At 41.0% G+C, this 20,231-nt stretch overlaps 1 protein-coding gene across 1 annotated transcript in view; it reads right to left on the bottom strand.

The window, feature by feature from the left end:
- FAM13A (family with sequence similarity 13 member A) overlaps positions 1 to 19,649 on the bottom strand; it is a 108,391-nt gene extending 88,742 nt beyond the window's left edge. The window contains exons 1-5 of the mRNA XM_065736435.1: positions 19,620 to 19,649; positions 17,468 to 17,657; positions 14,379 to 14,588; positions 7,722 to 7,902; positions 3,036 to 3,195 (exon numbers count right to left, since the gene is read on the bottom strand). Of these exons, the coding sequence (XP_065592507.1) occupies positions 3,036 to 3,195; positions 7,722 to 7,902; positions 14,379 to 14,588; positions 17,468 to 17,657; positions 19,620 to 19,646 (768 nt within the window). The 5' untranslated portion in view covers positions 19,647 to 19,649. The remainder of the gene's footprint in view (positions 1 to 3,035; positions 3,196 to 7,721; positions 7,903 to 14,378; positions 14,589 to 17,467; positions 17,658 to 19,619) is intronic.
- Positions 19,650 to 20,231: the final 582 nt, after the last annotated feature.

The following is a 20,231-nucleotide window of genomic DNA, read 5'->3' on the forward strand; positions in this document are numbered from 1 at the left end:
TAAGATGCATAGATCATGAGGTGTCAAGAGGCATGCAAGCTCACACAGGTGGTAAACAGCACTGGGCAAGAACAGAAGTGCATTCCCACATCGGGATGGGACGTGGTGTTTCTGGGTATCTGTTCTATCGTGATAAAGAGTTGACATTGGCTTTAAAAAAATACACAGTAACAATGGGATGATATGATGACAAGAGATTTTAAGAAAAAATAACAGTACCACAATACTTTTAGACACCAACAAAAAATAAGTTCCTATTTTGCAGCACAAGTAAAAGCAGGGCTACTTTTGTAATTCAGTATGCTAGAAAGACATGCTAGAGAGTTTAAAGAAGTTGATTTTGAGAAGCTGTACTTTTTAATCTTTTTTTTTTTTAAGCCACTGTTTCTGGGTTTGGAATTTTGATTCAAGATAACCCTTCCACAAATTCACGGCATTCTGCTCCCTGTACAACAAGTTTCAAGGTTCAAGCTGCTCTTTTTTTTTTAAAAGCAGCATTACAGAAAACAAAAGGCAGTAGCACTTGCCTATGAAAAGCCGCTAGTCCCTCATTATAACAAAAATTATAAAACCCTGACAATATTATTGATATTCCACATCATAACATCATGTAGTGCATTGGGAGTTAAAGAGTTTATGCTCTAGCTGCGTAGACCATGGTAAGTTCCAGATATGCGTGTCTCAGAAGAGAACAACTCCATTCCCCAGAGGGCTGCGTGATGCTTTGCATTTTTACGTGTTTCCACCCAGACAGAAAGATAAAAACTGTCTGCAGTCGCAGGACTCTCTCTTCCCTTTGGGATGGAGCTCGGCAGTGGGTGTTTGTTGCAGCTGTCCTTCAGCGTTAGCGTAAGACCTTCAGGTTACTGGACACTCTCTCTTGCTCACTTTATTTGATTCATTAGCCTCAATTCCAGTTACATCGTATTATATTGTGTTATTTTGCTTTCTGATATCTTATTTAGTAAATGAGCTTTCCTCCTCAGATCCTCAGATCTTTCTTGGGGTGTGGGCCCGTGGGTCCCCTGCCTCAATTGTCACAGTACTGGGTCAAACTGCCCCACAAACCATCGACAGTTATATATGCAGGTCACCATATCGCAAGCACCATACTAACCTAGACAAAAAGCTATCTCCACGTTTAAGAAAGTAAAGAGTACGATGACAAACATGGATAGTGGATGGACTACAGTACACATGTGCAGTGACTGGAGGTGTACCTCAAATTCCCAGCCTTTCCCGTGGGGGAAAAAAGGGAGAGTGGGAAAAAAAGGGCCAATGGGAGGAAAGTGGGACAAGTCTGTCAGAGTGGGACCAAAATGTAAACGTGGGAAAAAGAAAAGAGTAAAAGTACAGGCAGTTAGAGGAAAAATAGCACTGTGGTGTCTCAAGGTCACTGGCAATGCAGCAGTGATCTGGGGCATGAGGGGTGGCAGAAATATCCCTAATGAGAATAAGTCCCTCACTCTCTTGTGGCTCACAATATTAAAGCTGAAAAAGATGCTTAGGTCAAAGCAGCTGAGCTTCGTAAGGAATCCTCACTTTCTTCCCTCTCCTTGCTGTCTGCTCCTCATTCCATCAAAGTTCACGCATTAGTAAGCAGATAATCACTTTTCTCTACAAAAACTCATTTATTGCCACTTGGTTTCCTCCTTCGGTCCACTATTTCAAATAAATTACACAAATTGGCAAGGCTAGGGATATCTGCTAGGATACAAGAAAATTAACATTTAGGAATGGTATAAAGCATTCTTTCTAAAAGCCACTTGGCATATCTCAACAAGCACTTCACTATATCAAGTTTGATGCTTGTATTTCTTGTGTTTGAGATTTTGTCTTGGTTGACCTAGAAAACCCATCCAAATTACATGGACGAGGAACATGGTGCTATTTTTACAGCAGACTGCCAACAGAATTTGGAAACCATCAGAAAGACCCAAAAACACAAACACAACGTAGGCTCTTGTGTTTGGGTATGGCTCATTCTACTCACCTCTCTTCTAAAGCCAAGAGTTGGGCAATGTTTTCCATCTAATTTGAATAACTTTGTCTTTCAGACTAATTTGTTGGAGCTATTCTGGTTATCACCATACCTTTTGGTAGCTACTGTGGGAAATCTCTCAGGTCTCCATCTCTGTGCACTTGCAATCACTTGTAAGCCCTTAAGAATGAAAGACTATCCTGACTTCTGCAACTGATTTGAAGGAAATAGACTCATACTTGAAAAGCCCTTCTACTGAGCTCCTTAAAGTACTCTGGCATTATTAATTTATGTCTTTTTAACAGTTTCATTTCTTGAGTGACAATCAGCAGATAAACTCTCATATGCCAGACAGATCTCTTACATTGCCCAGAAATCACTGTATCTTCAGTAACTAACTCTGCAAGAATCATCAGCCATTTTATCTCCATCTATACAAGTTCTTTACATGAATGCTAGTAGCATCTAAAAGACTAACAGGTTTACTCTTTCTGCACTGGTTCATCATGAGGAAACAACAAATCCTCCTGAAGGCAGCTGGTCTAACTTGTACAGACTGCCCTGTAAGTCTACCAAATCACCATATCTTAGAACATATGGCAAAGACAGTAAGGAATTCAGCTGATGTCACTTGACTGGAAGGCTGAGGACATGTAGACTGTAAAGCCTAGAGAAAGCAAGACTGAGAGCTGACCTCGTAGCTCTATGCAATGTCCTGAGGTTGAGAAGCAAAGGGAGGTGACAGGCTCTTCTCTCTGAGAACTGACAAAACACAGGGGAAAGCCCTGGACTTGTCAGGTAGTTGGACTAGATTTTTAAAGGCCCCTTGCAACTGAACTGTCCTATTTACTCTAAAGCTTTTAGATAGAAACAACTTTCAGACCAGTAATGAAAATCTGCCCATTAACAAGATCTATGTGTAGTACTGCATACTCAGTAACAGAGAACATTATCACAACAGTGTCTAACTACCATACCACTTCAGGAACAGACTTCCGAATTTGAACAGCACTACTGATTTGCTATAAGAAAATAAAGTATTACAAATACTCACCTTAACCAGAATAATTCTTGCTAGCTCTTCACATACAGGCTTTTCTTCATCCTTCTTCAAACCTTCCACTTCAAACAAATTATTGTAACTCTCCAGCATTTTAGTCATGATCTTGTTGCAAATCTCTTGTTCTTTTATACCTTCAAATCCAGTGGGCACACTAAAATTGGATGGAAGTTGAAGCACAATATTAGATAATCAAAAGAGAAATGTTCCCACACCATGTCTATGTAATACTTCAGTTGTGGATAAAGGCTGGCTAGCAGACAGAAGGTCTGGGAAAGAAGAAACAAATGGTGGTAACCACTATTACGGTTTGTTCAGTTTTTTTTCGCAATATTAACTTACCTATCTGTTGGCCAAGCAATCTAAGCCACAAAGTCTAGGCTGAAATCTAACTGAGGCAACCACCAAATGAGATAGTACCAGTTTTGTTAAAATTTGGTTTCACGACTGAGGCACAGATAGCATGAGATATTCAAATTCTCTCAACTGTTAATGTGAAGGGTCAGACTCCTTAGAGAAGGGATCTGATAACCCAAAAGGTACATGATTTGTCAAAAAAAAAAAAAAACAACCCTCAAATACCATTGGGCTTAGCACAGAGGGCTAAGGTTGGCAGGGAATGGAAGCAGTAGTTTTAAATGGCCCACTGCTTCATACAAATGGATGTGCTCCCCTGTATGAGACCAAGGATGAGATGTGAGGAACTGTGAATATTGTTTCCAGACCTGTCCCGGTACAAAAATTTTAACTACAATACAGATGAGTGAAATGGAAACAGCTTCATAGAAAGAAGACTTGAACAGAAACTTTACCCACGCCACAATTTGACAAAATGCAAAAATATTATAGCTGCTTTTCCTGTAAAACTGTTCCTTTGCTTAATTCCTAAGAATAAGCTTCCTTCTCAACTTTGAAACAAGATCTGAAGAAAGACCATCTCCAACCCAAACCAGTAAGAACTCGAGTAGGTGCATAAAACACTTCCCTCTGATCTCCTCCTCATAGTCTTCCGTAGGTGAAAAATTGAAATACTCCAGCACTATCAATCCCTGTAACATAAATCCTTGCAATCCTTGTTCTGCCATCCAAGTGGACTACTTTGACCTATATTCCCACCACTCAAAAGGAACACCACCAGTGGACGCAACACAAGCCGTGCATTTATGCTGCATTACATTGCACGGAACATTCACCCTGTTGTGAAAAGTAGCCCCAAAGCACAACTGCTCTCCAGGATTTTCTTTCTACCACAGTTCAAGAAGTTGTACTCCATGACCTTTCTTCATCTCTGACCAGAACTGGAGGATAGCTAGGCAGACAAAGTGCTTGAATTCTGCAGGGGAACAATGAGAGCAAAGCCTTTCATCACTGAAGATACTTAGCCCTTTTGGAACCCAAATCAGCAAACCTCCCAAGCCTTTATCGTATCATCCAACTGCTGCATAACAAATACCAACATTTTAATCAGACACTTGCATTTGCCAGCCCTTTTTGAGGGGCTGAGCAAACCCTCACATCACATTTCTGTTGGAATGAAATACCATTAAGTCATTGCGAGCTTGAATCACAGAGGCAGCAAGCACACATCATTCTCTGAGAGAGATGAAAAGAACAACAAACAAAAATGTGCAAAGAAATACTCTATTTACTCCATAACTCATGAGCCTCATATGTCTTGTCTTACACACTTCCCAGCCACAGGATGGAAATACGGCCTCCCTGACATGGAGAATATGGTTTGAACAAGCAGTTAAATTCATGTCAACAGATCCCTTCTCCAAGAGTAGCCACAGGGCAAGCATTAATCCTCCACACAGATTAGCTCAATAACAGAAAAGCCAATTATTAACATTCCTCCATGCTTGCTGTCTCTCAATGTCGATATTTCTTTGGCTTCCATCACAACACACAAATCCAAATTGGGAGAAAACACTGCACTAAGTCTCATATCACCAGATTTTCTTTTTTGAGCTGTCTGCTCTGCTGTCTGCCCTTTATGTTTTCCTGTATTTTACACTGCACAACATTACAAGGACAGCAAATGGCAATTTTCTACATTCTTCTTTTCATTACAACTACGGAAAACAAAAAGATAGGCTCTTCTAATGAAAGGTTAAGTTTGATTTCTGAAACAGCAAATAAGGAAGCAGGAGAAGCGCTGGTTAAGATAAAAGTAATAAAGATCACAAGTTTGAGAAATTAGAAAAAAAATACTGAGAACACTAGGTAGAGAAACCGAATGCAATGAAGGGAATTAAAATCTAAATGTTTGGAAAGCTGCCCAACCGTGAAGTTTATACAATTGTAAAACAGTTTCAGTTACTGAGTAGGAAATAATATACCTAAATAGCTAAAATGTCGATAAAAACATCCTGTAGAGGAAGCAAGAAGGACTTTATTTTCTCTGACTCTAAGCATTAACTACACAGACATTGGTTTTGGATGTGTGAGATGACACATCCAAAGATGTGAGATTTTCTTACACCAGCAGTGCAACTGCTGACAATCGCTGGCTGCTAAGTCCCTCATTCCAGCAAAACACTCCATGCACTGATCTGAACAAATGAGGCAAAGTTTAAGTTTGGTTCAATCATTTGCTGATACTCAATTCCTTCAGCTAATCTTTCAAGGATTAGCTGCCCAGAGTCAATGGTAAGATGATCCCTATGAAGGCAGACTTGAGATAGACTTGCTCCAAACTGTGTTTGGAAGATCTCTCTCCAGATGCTTAGCTAACCAGCTGGCCAAACGCAACGCTGAAATCTGGGTGCTAGAAATTCCTTTCCCCTCCTGGCAACTTGAATTTATTTGGCCCCAGATCCATCAATTTAAGAATGTATTCATTAACACAGAAGAAAAGGGCATTTCAACAGTTGCTCACAAATGTGTCTAGACCACAATCCTGAACTGCCTAGAAAAGATCAAGATCTGATAAAACACACAGCTGAATTGCCAGATGGTGGAGCTTAAACAAAAATCTACATCCAGCATTCTGAAATATTTGGATCTTGTAAAAGTACATTACTCATCTGTTATGTCATGTCTTGCCTCTTCTGCTGCACATGCAGTTTGATGCACCACAACTGCAAGGCTGGCAGCATTCGTATGCACCCAAGAGACCTCGTATCCTTCAGTCTTAAGTGAACTCCCCGCCTCTCCCACTCTTCTGAAACAGAACGATGTCATTCTTTGCCTCTTAGACACAGGCCGATACCTCACAGAAACCATTGATCCTTCTCTATGCTATCTTATGAGCAGAGACCAGTTGAGGCAACAACTAAACAGCTTTTACTAAGTATGGTTTAGTCTCAAGAATGCCAATCGCTTTTCCAATTGCAAGGTTCTGCGTTCTACATTAAAAAGAATGCAGAGCTGATTTTCAAAACTTTCCTCAACCAAGTGATGAGTAAACTAAAAATTATTTTAATAGCCACTTGGGAGTTCAAATCACAGAGATTTAGCCACTAGAATTCCGAACAAACAAATTAAATGAGATGAATCTAAGCCCACTAATACAGTTAGGCAGCAACTCCCTAACTTCAAAACTTGACCATGTGTAAATAAGACTGCTCATCTAACTATCTATTTTTAAAAAACAAATTTAATTCTGAGATATCTGTAGTGCTGTTTCCACTAGCCATTGTACTTGTATGTGCCCGTATAAACAACTCTCTATGAGTCTTCTTTATTTTGGACGGGAGAACTGCTTTCTCCCCCACAAAACGTTTTAAGGCTTTATATTAGGACAGCAAATTCTTGAATGCTCATATCTTGACACAGTCATCTTTATCATGTGTGAGAAAGATGAGGTGGTAGTATAGTCAAAGGGACAAACTTTGGTTTTAGAGTCTTATCTTAGCAGTATTCCTCCCTAGTTGACAGAAAAATACGTTCTCCTTTCAATAAACATGCTCCATTAAGAAGAGAGCAAGCAGCATCCATGCAGAACAGGCTCAATACCTTATTAGGAATGTAACTTTAGTTTTCTCTCTCTACAAAGAAGCCTATTTCGGGAGGCTACAGTATTACTTGAGTGCATTCTCACATCTGGAAATACTTCCTCCCAATACCGCTGCCAACCTCACCAGCATGTACAGTGAACCATCTTCAGCAAATGCAGCAAGAAACTGTGCCCATTGAAACAAAATAGTACAACTAATGAAACCACTAAGACTCAAAAGACCAAGAGAACCCAATAGCTCTAGAGCAGTTTAAAAACTGAGTAGAATGACAGACCTCTCTTGAACTCTGGTGTTGAAGACAACCACCAGTTCAAAAATGAGCAGAGCTAGAAAGCATAAAGCACCCAAGCATTGCATCAGAGTCCTCTTCTACCAATAAGCACCTTCCCCAAATCCTTCTGCATCCACCTCATTCAGTGAGAAAGAAAGCTGTAAAGCACAATCTCTTAGCTCTTAAGCAATCTGGAGGCCAGTCATTGGATACAGCTAATCTGCTGTCAACAAAGCAAAAGAAAACAGGCTAACTGTTGTGCAACACTGCAAGTGGAGATGAGAAAGCAATTCAATTCCCTGTCAGTTCAAATATTAGCTTTAGTACCAAAAATTACCAGAAAGCCTCAGACATGGCCTCCGTTTCATCATTCTGTTGTTAGGGTCTGTTACATTTGCTTCATAACACTCGAACAGCATAATGGGAAAAATGAAAAAATCAACTTACTGAAAGCAGTTTGGTCCAAATACCGTGGCAAGATTGCAAAGGTTCATCCTGTTCTCTACGTGATGTTCAGCAACTTGTATCAGAAACCGGCACAAATACTTCAACAGGCAGTAATGAGCATCAGGCAGTTCTTTAAGGAGTTCTTTCAAGTTACTTTCCTTCTGCAGTTCATTTCTACCATCTAGAAAACACAACAAGAGAAAAAACATACACAAATAAGCATACATACATTTACCCCGCACATGATCTGGGAAGCGAATGAGTTTCTGTATAAACACACTTGTCACTTAACACAGTTTACCTTCCACGACTTAATCATCTACATCCTTTTCTACAGCAGCTAAAATATTAGCTCCTTTAAAGAAAGCAAACGTGCATGAAGAAAAGATGCAAAGAACTTACTGCCTATTTAAGTTAAGTATTTATTTCGAAACGGTTTGGAGATAAACAGAAAAAAATATCATGACTTCATCACTATGAATCAGCTGGTAACAGGAGGAAATCTGATTCATTAACTTCATATCTGCAACAAAACTTCAGGATGGCTCCAGAAGGCTTTATTATGTTGAGTAACAATAGGGAATTTACCTGTGTTGGTACCGACCAAAGTGAACTGGGCAGTCCCTCACTTGATTACCAATTACCTTCCTTTTCATAAAGCTTGAAGAAAGACAACATACAACTCATTTCCACAAAGAACACTGAAATTCACCTTGCAACATAATTCTATTTAGAAAACAAAACAACCAGCACATAGCACTTTTCTACCCTGCACAAGTTGCTTGCAGTTATAGTAAAGAATCCCAAAGCTGTCACTCAGAAAGAAGCATAACTACCAGAATCACTCTATCACCTAATTAGGTAACGCCCTTGAAAACTAATTACCCCTCTGAACCCCACAAAGGGGCTTCAAATTGACAGGTACTTTTCCATTTACTGAATGATTTTCCATTCCTTCATAACTGGTAAGATGCTAATAACCTCCACAGGTTGCACTCTGACAACACAGAAAGCTGGTGATTTCACGGTATCAGCTATATTTAGTGGGCTTGATGTCCTTGTTCATTAAATACAGTATATTATGATATGGAGAGGATTAACATCAGAGATGCTTATTGCTAGACACAACCAAACCTTTGTTCCCTCCTCATTACTACTATCTTAGTATCAGGTCTGTTTTGCTTCCACTTATGTCCTTTTAAGAATAAGGATGCATATCAGGCCATAAGATCTTCCAAAATTGCCCTAAATTGAAAGCCACAGAACTACTGAGCAGCAGGAGACAGAAAAAACCATTTATGGAGGAATGAAGTTATTTGTCCTGCTGAAAGAAGAACAAGAAAATATGGCTCTCTTGATTTCCCCCCCCCCCCCCCACCTCCAGTGGAAAGTAGAGGAAAGGCAGTCAAACCTTCCCTTCAATGCAATTCAAAAACCAAAAATAATTTGTTAACTGCCCATTGCTGAGACATATTTCACAGACTTAAGCTCCATCTTCAGAAGTTATTATTTGAGGTGATGACCACGATGAATTCAGAGAGCAATATAATTACATATTACTCCATGCACTTCATCCATTTTTCAGGACCAATGAAGCTTAGCTGTCCATAACCGCAATATGTCAAATAAAACAGCTTCTCAACTTATCAAAGACCAAGAATATTCATGAGTCATGGCAGCTAATTGCCTGGAGCTCTCTTTCTTGACGTCCACCTGCTAGACAATTTTTCAGCTTCAAAGTTAATCACTAAGATTTAGTCAGCTGGTACTGACCATCAGAGTAACATTAGAGCACCAGAGATGTTTATACTATTATCCAGACAAGCATCAAGTGTGCCAATGCCCTAAGCTTATGTACTTGCCTAATTCTGTAAGGTACAAGATGTCCTGAGGAAGTGAAGACCATACCGAGAGCTGTCTTTAACTGCACAGTGACAGACTTTCAAAGGCAATTAAAGAAATTATATTTAAATAATATTTCCTATTAAATCACAGATATATTATTAAATCATATTAAAAATAACCCCAGCTACCATCACACTTGCTGCTGTCAAGCACGAAACTTAGCCCAGTACATGGATCTTTTGTTAGGGACCCACTACTCAGGGACTGCAGTCTAAGAGGCAACCAAAAACAACAAGCCATCTCTAAAAATGTTAATTAACTGAAAACGGGAGCCTCAGCAGTGCAGGAGGCAAAAACAAATTTACAAGTGTGTTTTCAGCCTCATTTAATTTCACCATACACCCACAGATCACAAGGAAAGAGGGACCTAATTTCCAATAGTCCATCCTATTTCTGTACACAGTGAGTTTCTTTGACACGCTACAACACCATCTAATTTCTCCATCAGTCCATCTGCATGATATTCCTTCACCCTACAGAGCATGCTGTCTGAACATCACTTAGAGGTACAGATGTCAGCAGACAGGTGCATGTAATTGCTCTGTGCACGTCTCAGAAGGCCTGACCCCAAACAACTCCAGCCTAGCACTGACACTGTATCAGCATGGTGCCATTCTGCAGCTAATTATCTGTTGTGATGCACGGAAGAGAGTCTGGAGCTCAGTGTCATGCTACCACGGCTGCATAGCTTTCAGCTTCCTTGCATATTATCCACCAGGAGGGCAGACAGGAAAGCTTGCATCTGTCTCTGGCTATCAACATTCCCTTGGAAGTCAACCTTTGGCACACAGGCAGCGGGTTGGACGCTGCTAGCTAGGCCAGGCTGTTGGAGAAAACAGTCTTGTTTTCTTTTCCTTTCTCCACAGTATGCAAGAAGTGGGCCTGGAGCTTCAGTTACAAAGTGATCTGCTTCAGACAAGGCTCTATGACTGAGGAAAAAAATATCAGTTTGTTGTCATCAGTAGCAGAACTGTGTGAAGTTCTCATCATGAAAAGGTTCTCATCACAGTCCATCCCGAAACTCTTCTGCACCTGCGCTGAGCATTATCATCGCACAAGAAAGCCAATACCAAGAGTTTTTACTGCACAATAAGCATCTTCTGCATGTGGAAAACACAAGATAACGTGAGCTCTTCCAAACTTGAAAAACAATATCAAAATAGCAATGAAAGGCAAAGGAAAAGGTTAAGAACAACTGGAAAACCACAGACAACCAGGGAATCTGATTCGATGATTACATGGACAGCTCTCATCTATTCACTTTTATATCCACTGCTCAGGTTGAAGCCTGACCTCTAAAATCCCCTACACAACCTTAATTTATTTATTCATGAGCCCGCTCACATGGTTCCAACAGCTCCTGACTACCAAACATTCAGGAAACAAACCTGTTGATCCAGGAGGGAGCTCCTCCTTCCCTCCCACCCCTCTCCTTGAAACATGCAGAGCTCTGCACTGGCACTACACAGACCATCACCAACCATAGCAAGCTGTGAGGGAAAGGGTGTGTGAGACAGAACTCACACATTTGCTGCATTACGGAAAATACAAGCTATCTCAAATAGAGCAACACTGAGAGTCCTGAATAATGAAATAGTATTATGAAACAGTATTCAACTTAGAGTACTGAGTGGCAAAGGTAAGAATAAGCCTCCATTTTACTCCCCTCTAAAGAAAGGAATGTACCAAATAAAAAACACACACACAAAAATCACATAAGGGGAAAGCTCTCTGCATGTCAAAAAAGTGAAGTACAACAGCAACCTGTTTTGCTAAAAACAAGTGACCTGTGAAAGGGGATCAAAGCTGAGCATGCAGAGCTGGTTCTAGTATGTACAAGTATCTTAAAACTCAGTGACTAAGTTATAAAAGGAATGAAAAGCCAAAATGAATAAACAAACTGAAACAGAGATTGCTGTATGGGAATCATCGATTACTTCCAATGGAGATTGATGAAAGAAATACCTTTCAGTCACACAGGGCTCTGTCAGGTTTGCAAGCACAGCCCATTTTACTTGGCCAAGCACAACCCTGTTCTCCAGCAAAGCTGTAGCCTCCCTGAGGGACATTATACCCCAGGACTCCCTGCAAGGAGCAGCATTCATATCTGTCAAGTATGCTGAGGGGGGCCAGTCCATACAGAGATAACTATTAGGGTGTCCCTGGCCTGCACATGCTACACACATCTCTTGTAGGCCTCCATCTATAAATGGTGCTATTCTCCACATTCCATCACTGCCCTTCTCCAAAAGCAGAAAGAGAACACGAGGACGCACCAGACTGCCTTTAACCTACACTACGTGATGGCTTCTGGAACTGCATAGTCCTGGAGTTACTCTGAATATTTATATAAACAGCAATGCGTCAGAATTGAGGGCAGTGTGCAGGGTTCATTTCGTGCAGTGCTGCACAGCTAGCATGCCAAATCAGCCGCGTGGACTTCCCAAACTACCAATGGATCAGGTTTCTCTTTTTCAATAAAGAGCAGATCATATATACTCTGCTTTGGTAATAAGGACATCATACTCGGCATTAAAAAGGATTACAGCTTCAGGTAAGATCTGCAATTTTCACTCCAGCTATTTTCAACTGGAGGAAACACTCCCTAACTTATTTTTTATAGGAATAAACATAACTGTGTCTTATTCACAGCTTTTACCTAGCTTGAAAGATGCTGATACAAATCCCTGAAAATAGTCCAAAAGAATTCTAACAACTACAAAAACACCATTTCCCACATAAACTTCAACACGAGGGAGCACAGAGGTTGCAATAGAGCTTATAATCGCTTTCATTATAGACATACAGTGAAGAAGCTCCAGATTAAGAGCTACTTTTTAATAACCTGTAGGCTCAGAAACACCTTGACCTCCCTTTTTCATAGTTTACAAAAAGAACACTAAGGCAGGCTCGCTGTTGGCACCATTTTGCAACAAATAACCTTGCACGTACTTTGATAATGAATAGACAATTCCTCCAATCCTGCACAGCTGGTTGATCATTCAATGGTAAACAGGTTCATCTACCACTGAAGCTAACCAGAACTTCAAAGTCATCAGTACCCTTCAGAGCAACTTATTTTAAGCCCTATTTTCTAGGGCATGAAAACAAAACAAAACCCAACGACTCGTTTTTACTCAGTTTACCAAAGCCTTCCCCTTGCCATAGCAGCTAACACAGCATTTTTTATTTAAAAAAAACTTGTTTCCTAGTCAAAATTACAGTGGGACTACAAACATAGATTATGGTGCAATACATGCAAACTGAACTGTGAAGATGCATCACAGCTGGATGACTTGGAGAGAACTGTGTTTGCCAATAACAAATCTTGGACTGCTAAGAAAGAATACACATTTCCACAGAAAGCACTGGGCACATTTTGCATTTCCTGTGGGAAGCAAGAACGGATGAAACCTTCCACTATCAGCACAGTTCATTAAGTTCATCAATAGTTTTCTGGAAACATGACCTTTGAGAGGGACAGGGAAGTAGAAGAAAGAACACACAACTTAAACAAAACTTCCACTTCAACTGATTTAAAAACATAATTAAATATCTTTCATGAACCAAGTATGGTTAAATCTGAAAGACACCGCTACACGAAAAAATAGGGGGACTTTCTTAAGCAACAGCACCTTCCTACCCAACACTTCCTCAACACTCTCTTTGGGCCCCAATTTTACTAAATGCCTTTTTACTGAGAAAGTTCCCCACCCACCCCACGTATGACGTGATTCTAGCTTTAATGACTGCGCTCAGGAGAAAGCAAAAAATTCTTCAGTGCACCCTCAACTGTCTGTACAGTCCCAAAAAATAAAGAAGGAAAAGACAAGGTTGTGCCCTCTCTTCTCCAGGAAAGAACTCAACTTCCTTTCTGCAGCAGGCAAGAGAAATGGGAGAGAGACCCAAGAAAAACAGCATGAAAACTCAGCACACGAAGGTGTTTGTCAGCACATTCCTCCTCTACCACACACCATATTATTCTGATCTACAGTAAAGAGCATATCTCTAGCGATACGTACCCATGCACTCTGAGGTTCTTAGGAAGAGAGCAAGAGGCATCAGCTGCCTGCAGGAAGAATTCCCACTGACCTAGACAGTCCAGCAACAGACCATCTAGTTTGCACAGCAGCAGTCTGGACTGCCCAATAAAGATAGATTAGCTCAATAAATCATCAGACAGACAGTTGTGCAAGTTTCAACTTCCTAAAGCAGGTTATCCTCTTGAAGGGGAAAAAAAATCTTGCAGGTTGTATGCCACAACTGGGACTAAAGGGTAAAGTCTGCTCTAATTGCAAACTGGCTTGTGTTTGAAGGGCAATTACATCACTTTGTGAGAAGTGGAAATTTAGACAACATACCCATGAGGCTCCACGGATATTAAGAATGATTAGCAGATGAAGTTTTTAGAACTTAGAGCCCATTCAGAGTGAAATTGCCAGCGTCTCTAGCAAATCTGTGTCCTAGAGAGACTGCAGTTATTGTCTACAAGCTTCTACTAACCAACCAATTAATTATTTCTAATTAGTAGATGTAACTGGATTAGAAAAGCATAAATAGTTCAGATTTCAAATGCAGAATTACAAGATTGAGAATTTTGTATCTCAAGGCGCTCTGTGAGCAGGCAAGAACTCAAGTCAAGGAAATGTGGAACAAAGTAAGTAACTTAAGAGAGCACTGCTTACACTGTCAGTATAAAATACTCCAGAAGGAAAGCACACAGAAAGATGGAGACTTTTACCTCTCACTCACCCTGGTAAAGCTGAATGAACTTAGAATGTAAGGCAGAGGTGATAATCCCATCGGGCAGCTCTCTCAGGAACAATTTCAAAAGACTGGCTGCTGAATACACATCACCATCTTTAGCCAGTTCCACCTCTTCTCCACGTTCATATTGCAGACGCAGCTGTTCCACCATTTTCATGCTTCCATTTACCCTGAAAAGACCTTCCTGGGTCATACCTGTAATTATACATTACACATGAGGCTGATCTGATCCAAGACACTCTACTGATATAATAAAACAGACACTCAAGCGTGAATAATACAATAATATTAATACAAAGGACAATAAATACAATGTGGATTGAAAAGACACTGCTTTCCCTGAGAAATCCTGCTGGTCAAGTAATTGAGTTGAGATAATTAACAAATAACAATGAGTAGATCTTGAGGCCTGGGATACTCTATGAAAAGGCACAGAACCCAGTGGCACCGCCACAACCTAAGAAGTATGAGACCTGTTCCAATAGGAATGCCTCCTATTTTCTTCTGTCAGCTCACAATGTCAAGAGGCAGATGTTGGTGGAAGAGGTAGCAGAGGACAAACCTTCCCACCAATACCCCCACATTGCATGTTCTTGCTGAGTGACAAGTGGCAGCAGAGGAGCAGTCTGACAGAATGGCAGTTGCAAGTAGCCCCTAAGCTTTAGTGACTTTACTCGCACAAGCTTTTTCACAGCTTTGCTCTCCAGGATTGCAACTTGTTACCTGTGACTGTCACTAAGCAAAAACAGCTGAATACAGGCTGCTATCAGCAGTAAACTCAATAATAAGCACTACTAAGTCACTACAGAAGAAAATCTGAGAGCAATTGTGTATTTTTAATTGCATGAAACATAAACATTACACAATGAAAAATAAAACTATCAATCACTTCAGGCCAGACGACCCACACCCAGCAATGGTTTCCACAGAGGAAGCCAGATGAATCATACTGTATCACTTTCTAGGCAGATGCTGAAATTCAAAAACTTGAGGAAAACAAGTGCCTAAAGCTGATCTCAGTAAATTCATTTTTCACTGAAAGTTTCATCATAAAACATGAAGTGTTAAGTGTTTATTTTTTTCTTATCCAGTGTGCATAAACGTGCTTATTCTTCTTTAGAAACAGAACACCAAGAGGACCAAAATATATGATGTAGGGCTTATAGTAGTTCAGAGTTGTCATAATTAAGCAGGAGTTTCACAGAACCAGGCCAAGATACTGATGCAGCAGAGTTTGTATAAAATATTACTTCTCTCTTAGACCAAGAAACAAACTGATCCTATAGGAAAAAAATTAAAACACTCAAATACTGAAGCATTTTCCTCGACTAAGAGACCGCTTACAGATCCTGTATTCCTGCAGCTAGAACAAAACACATATAAGATGCTATACTGCCCTCTGGAGGGGCAACAGAAAACACCACATCTCAGTCACATTTCTGCATCACAGATGGAACAGAGAGGAGCGTCCATGCACATAAAACTTCCTTGGCTCTTTCCAAATTGGTTATTTATGGAAGAAAGGCTAGAACCTACTGGGAACAGTCATCAGATATTTCTACAAATTCAATATAGGAAAATGCTGCTTCACCTACAGATTTCAAAAGAAGCAGCTTACCACAAACTTAGTTGAAGGATGTAGCTACTCAAAAGATGGCTCAGCTTTGTCAAAATGGGTAATCAGTCACCCATGAACTAGAAGAGAGACTCTGAAACGGCCTGTCCTTAAAAAGCCCTACAATGTTTATTACTATACCTGTGCAGAACAGGAGACATTAATGAACAAACAGCAAACATACTTCACAGAACACTGTGACTCCAAATAGCTGGAGTTCATTTGTGGAGCTTTGTTGAAAACATAATCCTTAACTTCACTGTTAATTCACAAAACAAAGTGAAAGCAAACACAGAACACTGCTTTCAAAATCTTTCAAAATATGAGGGCATATTTGACGGTTTTTTTTTCGAGAAAAAGAATGGATTATGCGTTTATCAACGCTGGATTAACACCTTAGCACTTAGAAGCCCAGCTCTTCTTGCTGCAGAGAGAAGATCTGGCTTGTATTGTTTGTATTTGGGAAACACTTGAGTGAGATGCAGATCTTTTTATGGAACACGAGTACAGCCCACAACTTGGAATTAAGAGGGTTTGTCAACATCTGGTTTTGATTAAACCTAAGTGACTGAAGGCATTTTCCCATCCTTGCTCTTTCACTGACCTAACAGATGACTTTTATAGCAAGCTGAATTAGATCAGGAAAGATACTGCAGTGGAATAAAGGTAGGATTATGTTTCAAATTTCCATAACTTAGATTACTCAGCTAACTTTCAAGCTGCGTTAGTGTCTAACAGCTTCTACAGATCTATCAAGATAAAAACACAGCATCTTAAGACACTGTAATGGGATTATCATCAGTGAGCAGCTAAAACAGAGAACTGAGAGTAATAACAGATGGAGCTTCTTACAAGATGAAGTTACCTCCACAAAATTTTTTCCAGTGCTGAATAACTACACAAGATACATCTGTGTACTAAAGGCATTCTAGATTGCTGCAGAGATGAATTTCCTTTACAGAGAATAAAATCCCATAAAATGAATGCAAAGAAAAGCTAAGAATTGGATACCTAACTCCCTGAGAAGATACATAACATCTGAAATGTAACTGTGACAATCTGTGAGAAAGTGTATCCAATAATATACTCTCATGGGGTGTGTACATGCATATGAATATAACTGTAGATATACTTCTGTCTTCCCACTACCACAGTGAGAGAGGTGAACTGTTTTGCAACTAAAAAGTGACACAAAGCTTCAAAATAAAACACATGCAATTTAAAAAGCTGAATAGCTTGTCAATGAACACGCGCTGCTCCACAACACTGTAGTTAACAAACATCCCATTAAACAGTAAACTGAGCAGAAGGAAATAAAGAAGCAATAGCAATGTCCTCTGCAAGTACTTATCACCAACACCTTATTCAGACTCGCTATCACAAAAAGGAAAAGCTTGTCCTGTTGAAGATCTTCACAGTAAAAAGTAATGCTAAGCAAAAGTGACTTCCTTAAGCTTACCATGCTGAGTCAAGTATTCAACTATATTCCACACAACTAAAGGAATGCCATTCTTGCTCAGTCCCTGCTGCTGGAGTTCCAGAAGACTCACGCCAAACACCTTAGGACGAGTTGGATCCTTCTGCTTGTTCAGTGGAAGCGAGGCTATTTTTTTCATGTCTTCCTTCAATCTCACAGCTGACTTGCTTTGCTTAAAGGGGCACAGGAAAAAGAAGCATTAACTACATATGCTACAAAATGTTGTATAGTTACAGCACAATGATACCCATCAAAACTGGCTTATATGCTCAAAAATAAGCTCTTGGTCTTACTTCCTTCTAAGGGACAGGAAAATCCCTGTAAAGTAGGAAAGAAAAAAAAACAATCCAAAACAACAACAAAACATACTGAAAAAAAAAACAAGTCACTAACAGGAAGGGTAACAGCAGTCTGCAGTTAAGATAAGGGAGAAATAGGCACTTCTATATGCAACCACGTTACTAGAACAACAAGGATTCACAGGAGATTGCTTTTGTAACTCACATAGTTCCTGTGGGTTACAAAAACAGGACAAACGCACACATGAAAAATCCCAGTATACTACAAACAGTTTGGGATGTCTCTAGGACACCTGTCGGCCTCTGAGCACGTTCAGATTCAATGCATCCTTCTTCCAAATGGTGTTTCCTACAGATTCATTTTGACCACTGCCAGGAGAGATGGACCCTTATGAGAACTTTTATGGCCTATTTAGTATCTGATAAATCTGATATTTAATTGCAGAGATTTTAAGGTTAGAAATGAACTAGGCGATCCAATCACATGTAATACTAGGGGAAAATGTAATAGCACAAAGCCTTAACTTCATGCATCCCATAACTTCTTCTGAAGGCAGAAGATACATCTGCAAGACATTCTCACAAGTTCTGAGTTGCAGTGACAGAGAGAACATGAGAATATATCCAGTAATACCCAAGGGAATAACATAATTTAGGATAACTTTTGCAATGCAGAAACCTAAATAAACATAGGGTGCTATGGTTTGGACAGACCGCCCAAGAGCAGCAGCATAACCCACTGCAGTTATGAACTCTATACACACCTAAGCATTATTTAATTAATGCAGACAAGCAGAAATTGCTGTTGTTTATGACACCATGCTGCTAGAAGTCGGTCACTGATACCATAGTGTTCAGTCTATTTGTTTAAGAAGGCCACCACCAGCCTGATACTTATAATCATTTTATTCCTATGGTGTTTTTTTAATGAACAGGTACTGGAAACCTGACTGAAATGTGCAATAGTCTCTGTATGCATCACAAACAACTGCTCAGACTCTTGTCTGGGTCGTGGTGCTTGAACACATCAACGTACACTTTTGCTTCGAAAAACTCAAAGCTTCTAAATCTGTGGAGCCATACGCTTACTGTGATGAAAATCAACTCCTGCACCAGGGCTGCTATTGAGCCTGCCTTTCAGTTATAATGCAACCGGGCAGTTTTTCACTTTCTTTCTGCTGCACCTTTCCCATTGAACACATGAACACTTGGAGCATGAGTGTGTTCTAACGTCTTAAGTACTGCCCCTAGACGTCTGTATGAAGTGTTACTAGCATAAACGCCATACATGCATGTGACTATTTGCAAAACAACAATATAATAAACCAGGCCAGCATGCCTGCCAACAGCTCGTCTTCACAGCCAACATGTCGCTCGCGTGCAATTCAACGAGCTAAAGGCTGAAGCTTTTGACCTCTCTCTTTCCAAAAAAGATGCTTCCATGGAAGATGAAACGGACAACGCACCTTTTCCACTTGAGGCCAAAGCAACAAAAAAAGTAAGTTAAGAGTCGACCGCGCTGTACAGCAGCAGTAGGGCTGCCCCTGCACGGCAGGAACGTGCATGCAGCCCGCCGTGCACAGGCCGCGAGTACGGGCTATAAAACTACAAACAAACCAAAAAAAGCCCGGAGCGGCCCTTGATTATTCACCTCCACTTAAAAGGCTGCCTCGAGGAGACGCGGGAGCCGAGCGCTCGGGACGAGCAGGGCCAGGCCGCCCGCTCCCTTCCCTTCCCCGCCCCACAAGGCGCCGCCGCCGGCTCCCGCTCACCCCAACCCGGCCGCTCCCCGCGGCCTCTCCCCGGCCGCGCCGCCCGCTCCCCGCCCTACTCACGCGGATAGCCAGCGCCCCGGCCCCCATGCTGGCCGCCAGCCGGGCCGGTTCCCGCCGCCCAGCCCAGCCCTGCCCTCCGTGCCCGCCCTCCTCTACGCCGCACCCCCGCAAAAAGGGGTGGAAAAACCCCACGGTGCCTGAGCCTGCCGGCGGTCACGTCACGCACGCGGAGCCCACATGCCAGCAGCAGAAAGAAATCATTCCCCTGGCATCCCACTCCCTCCTAGCTCAGCTGGAAGCAGGGCTGGGGACAGAAATTTCAAGAACGTTTCAAAAACAGCACCTGCGGAGTTGTGGCATTTCAGGAGTTTGTCCCCTACTACTAAAGAAAACCACATCTAGGTGTGCTTACATCTGTATCTTCTCAGATGCAATTATTGCCATCTGAGGAGAAAGGGAGTTCTTTGGGAAGCCAGCCTGACAGAAGTAAACAGCCTGTGTAGGGCAAAAGAAAAAAAGCAGAAAAACTTACTCCCGAAGGTGGTTGGAAAAAGCCTGAGCCATGCATCAGATGGAAAAAGCTACCTGCAGATCTGAATTTCCATTCAGAATTCATTTCTACTCAGTATTGCAATCGTAATTTGCTTCGTAACTGGTTTCCATTTTCCCATC

The sequence above is a fragment of the Cyrtonyx montezumae genome, unplaced genomic scaffold (assembly GCF_038088225.1).
Source record: "Cyrtonyx montezumae isolate F1298 unplaced genomic scaffold, pur_monq_1.0 scaffold_2, whole genome shotgun sequence".
NCBI classification, from domain to species: domain Eukaryota; kingdom Metazoa; phylum Chordata; class Aves; order Galliformes; family Odontophoridae; genus Cyrtonyx; species Cyrtonyx montezumae.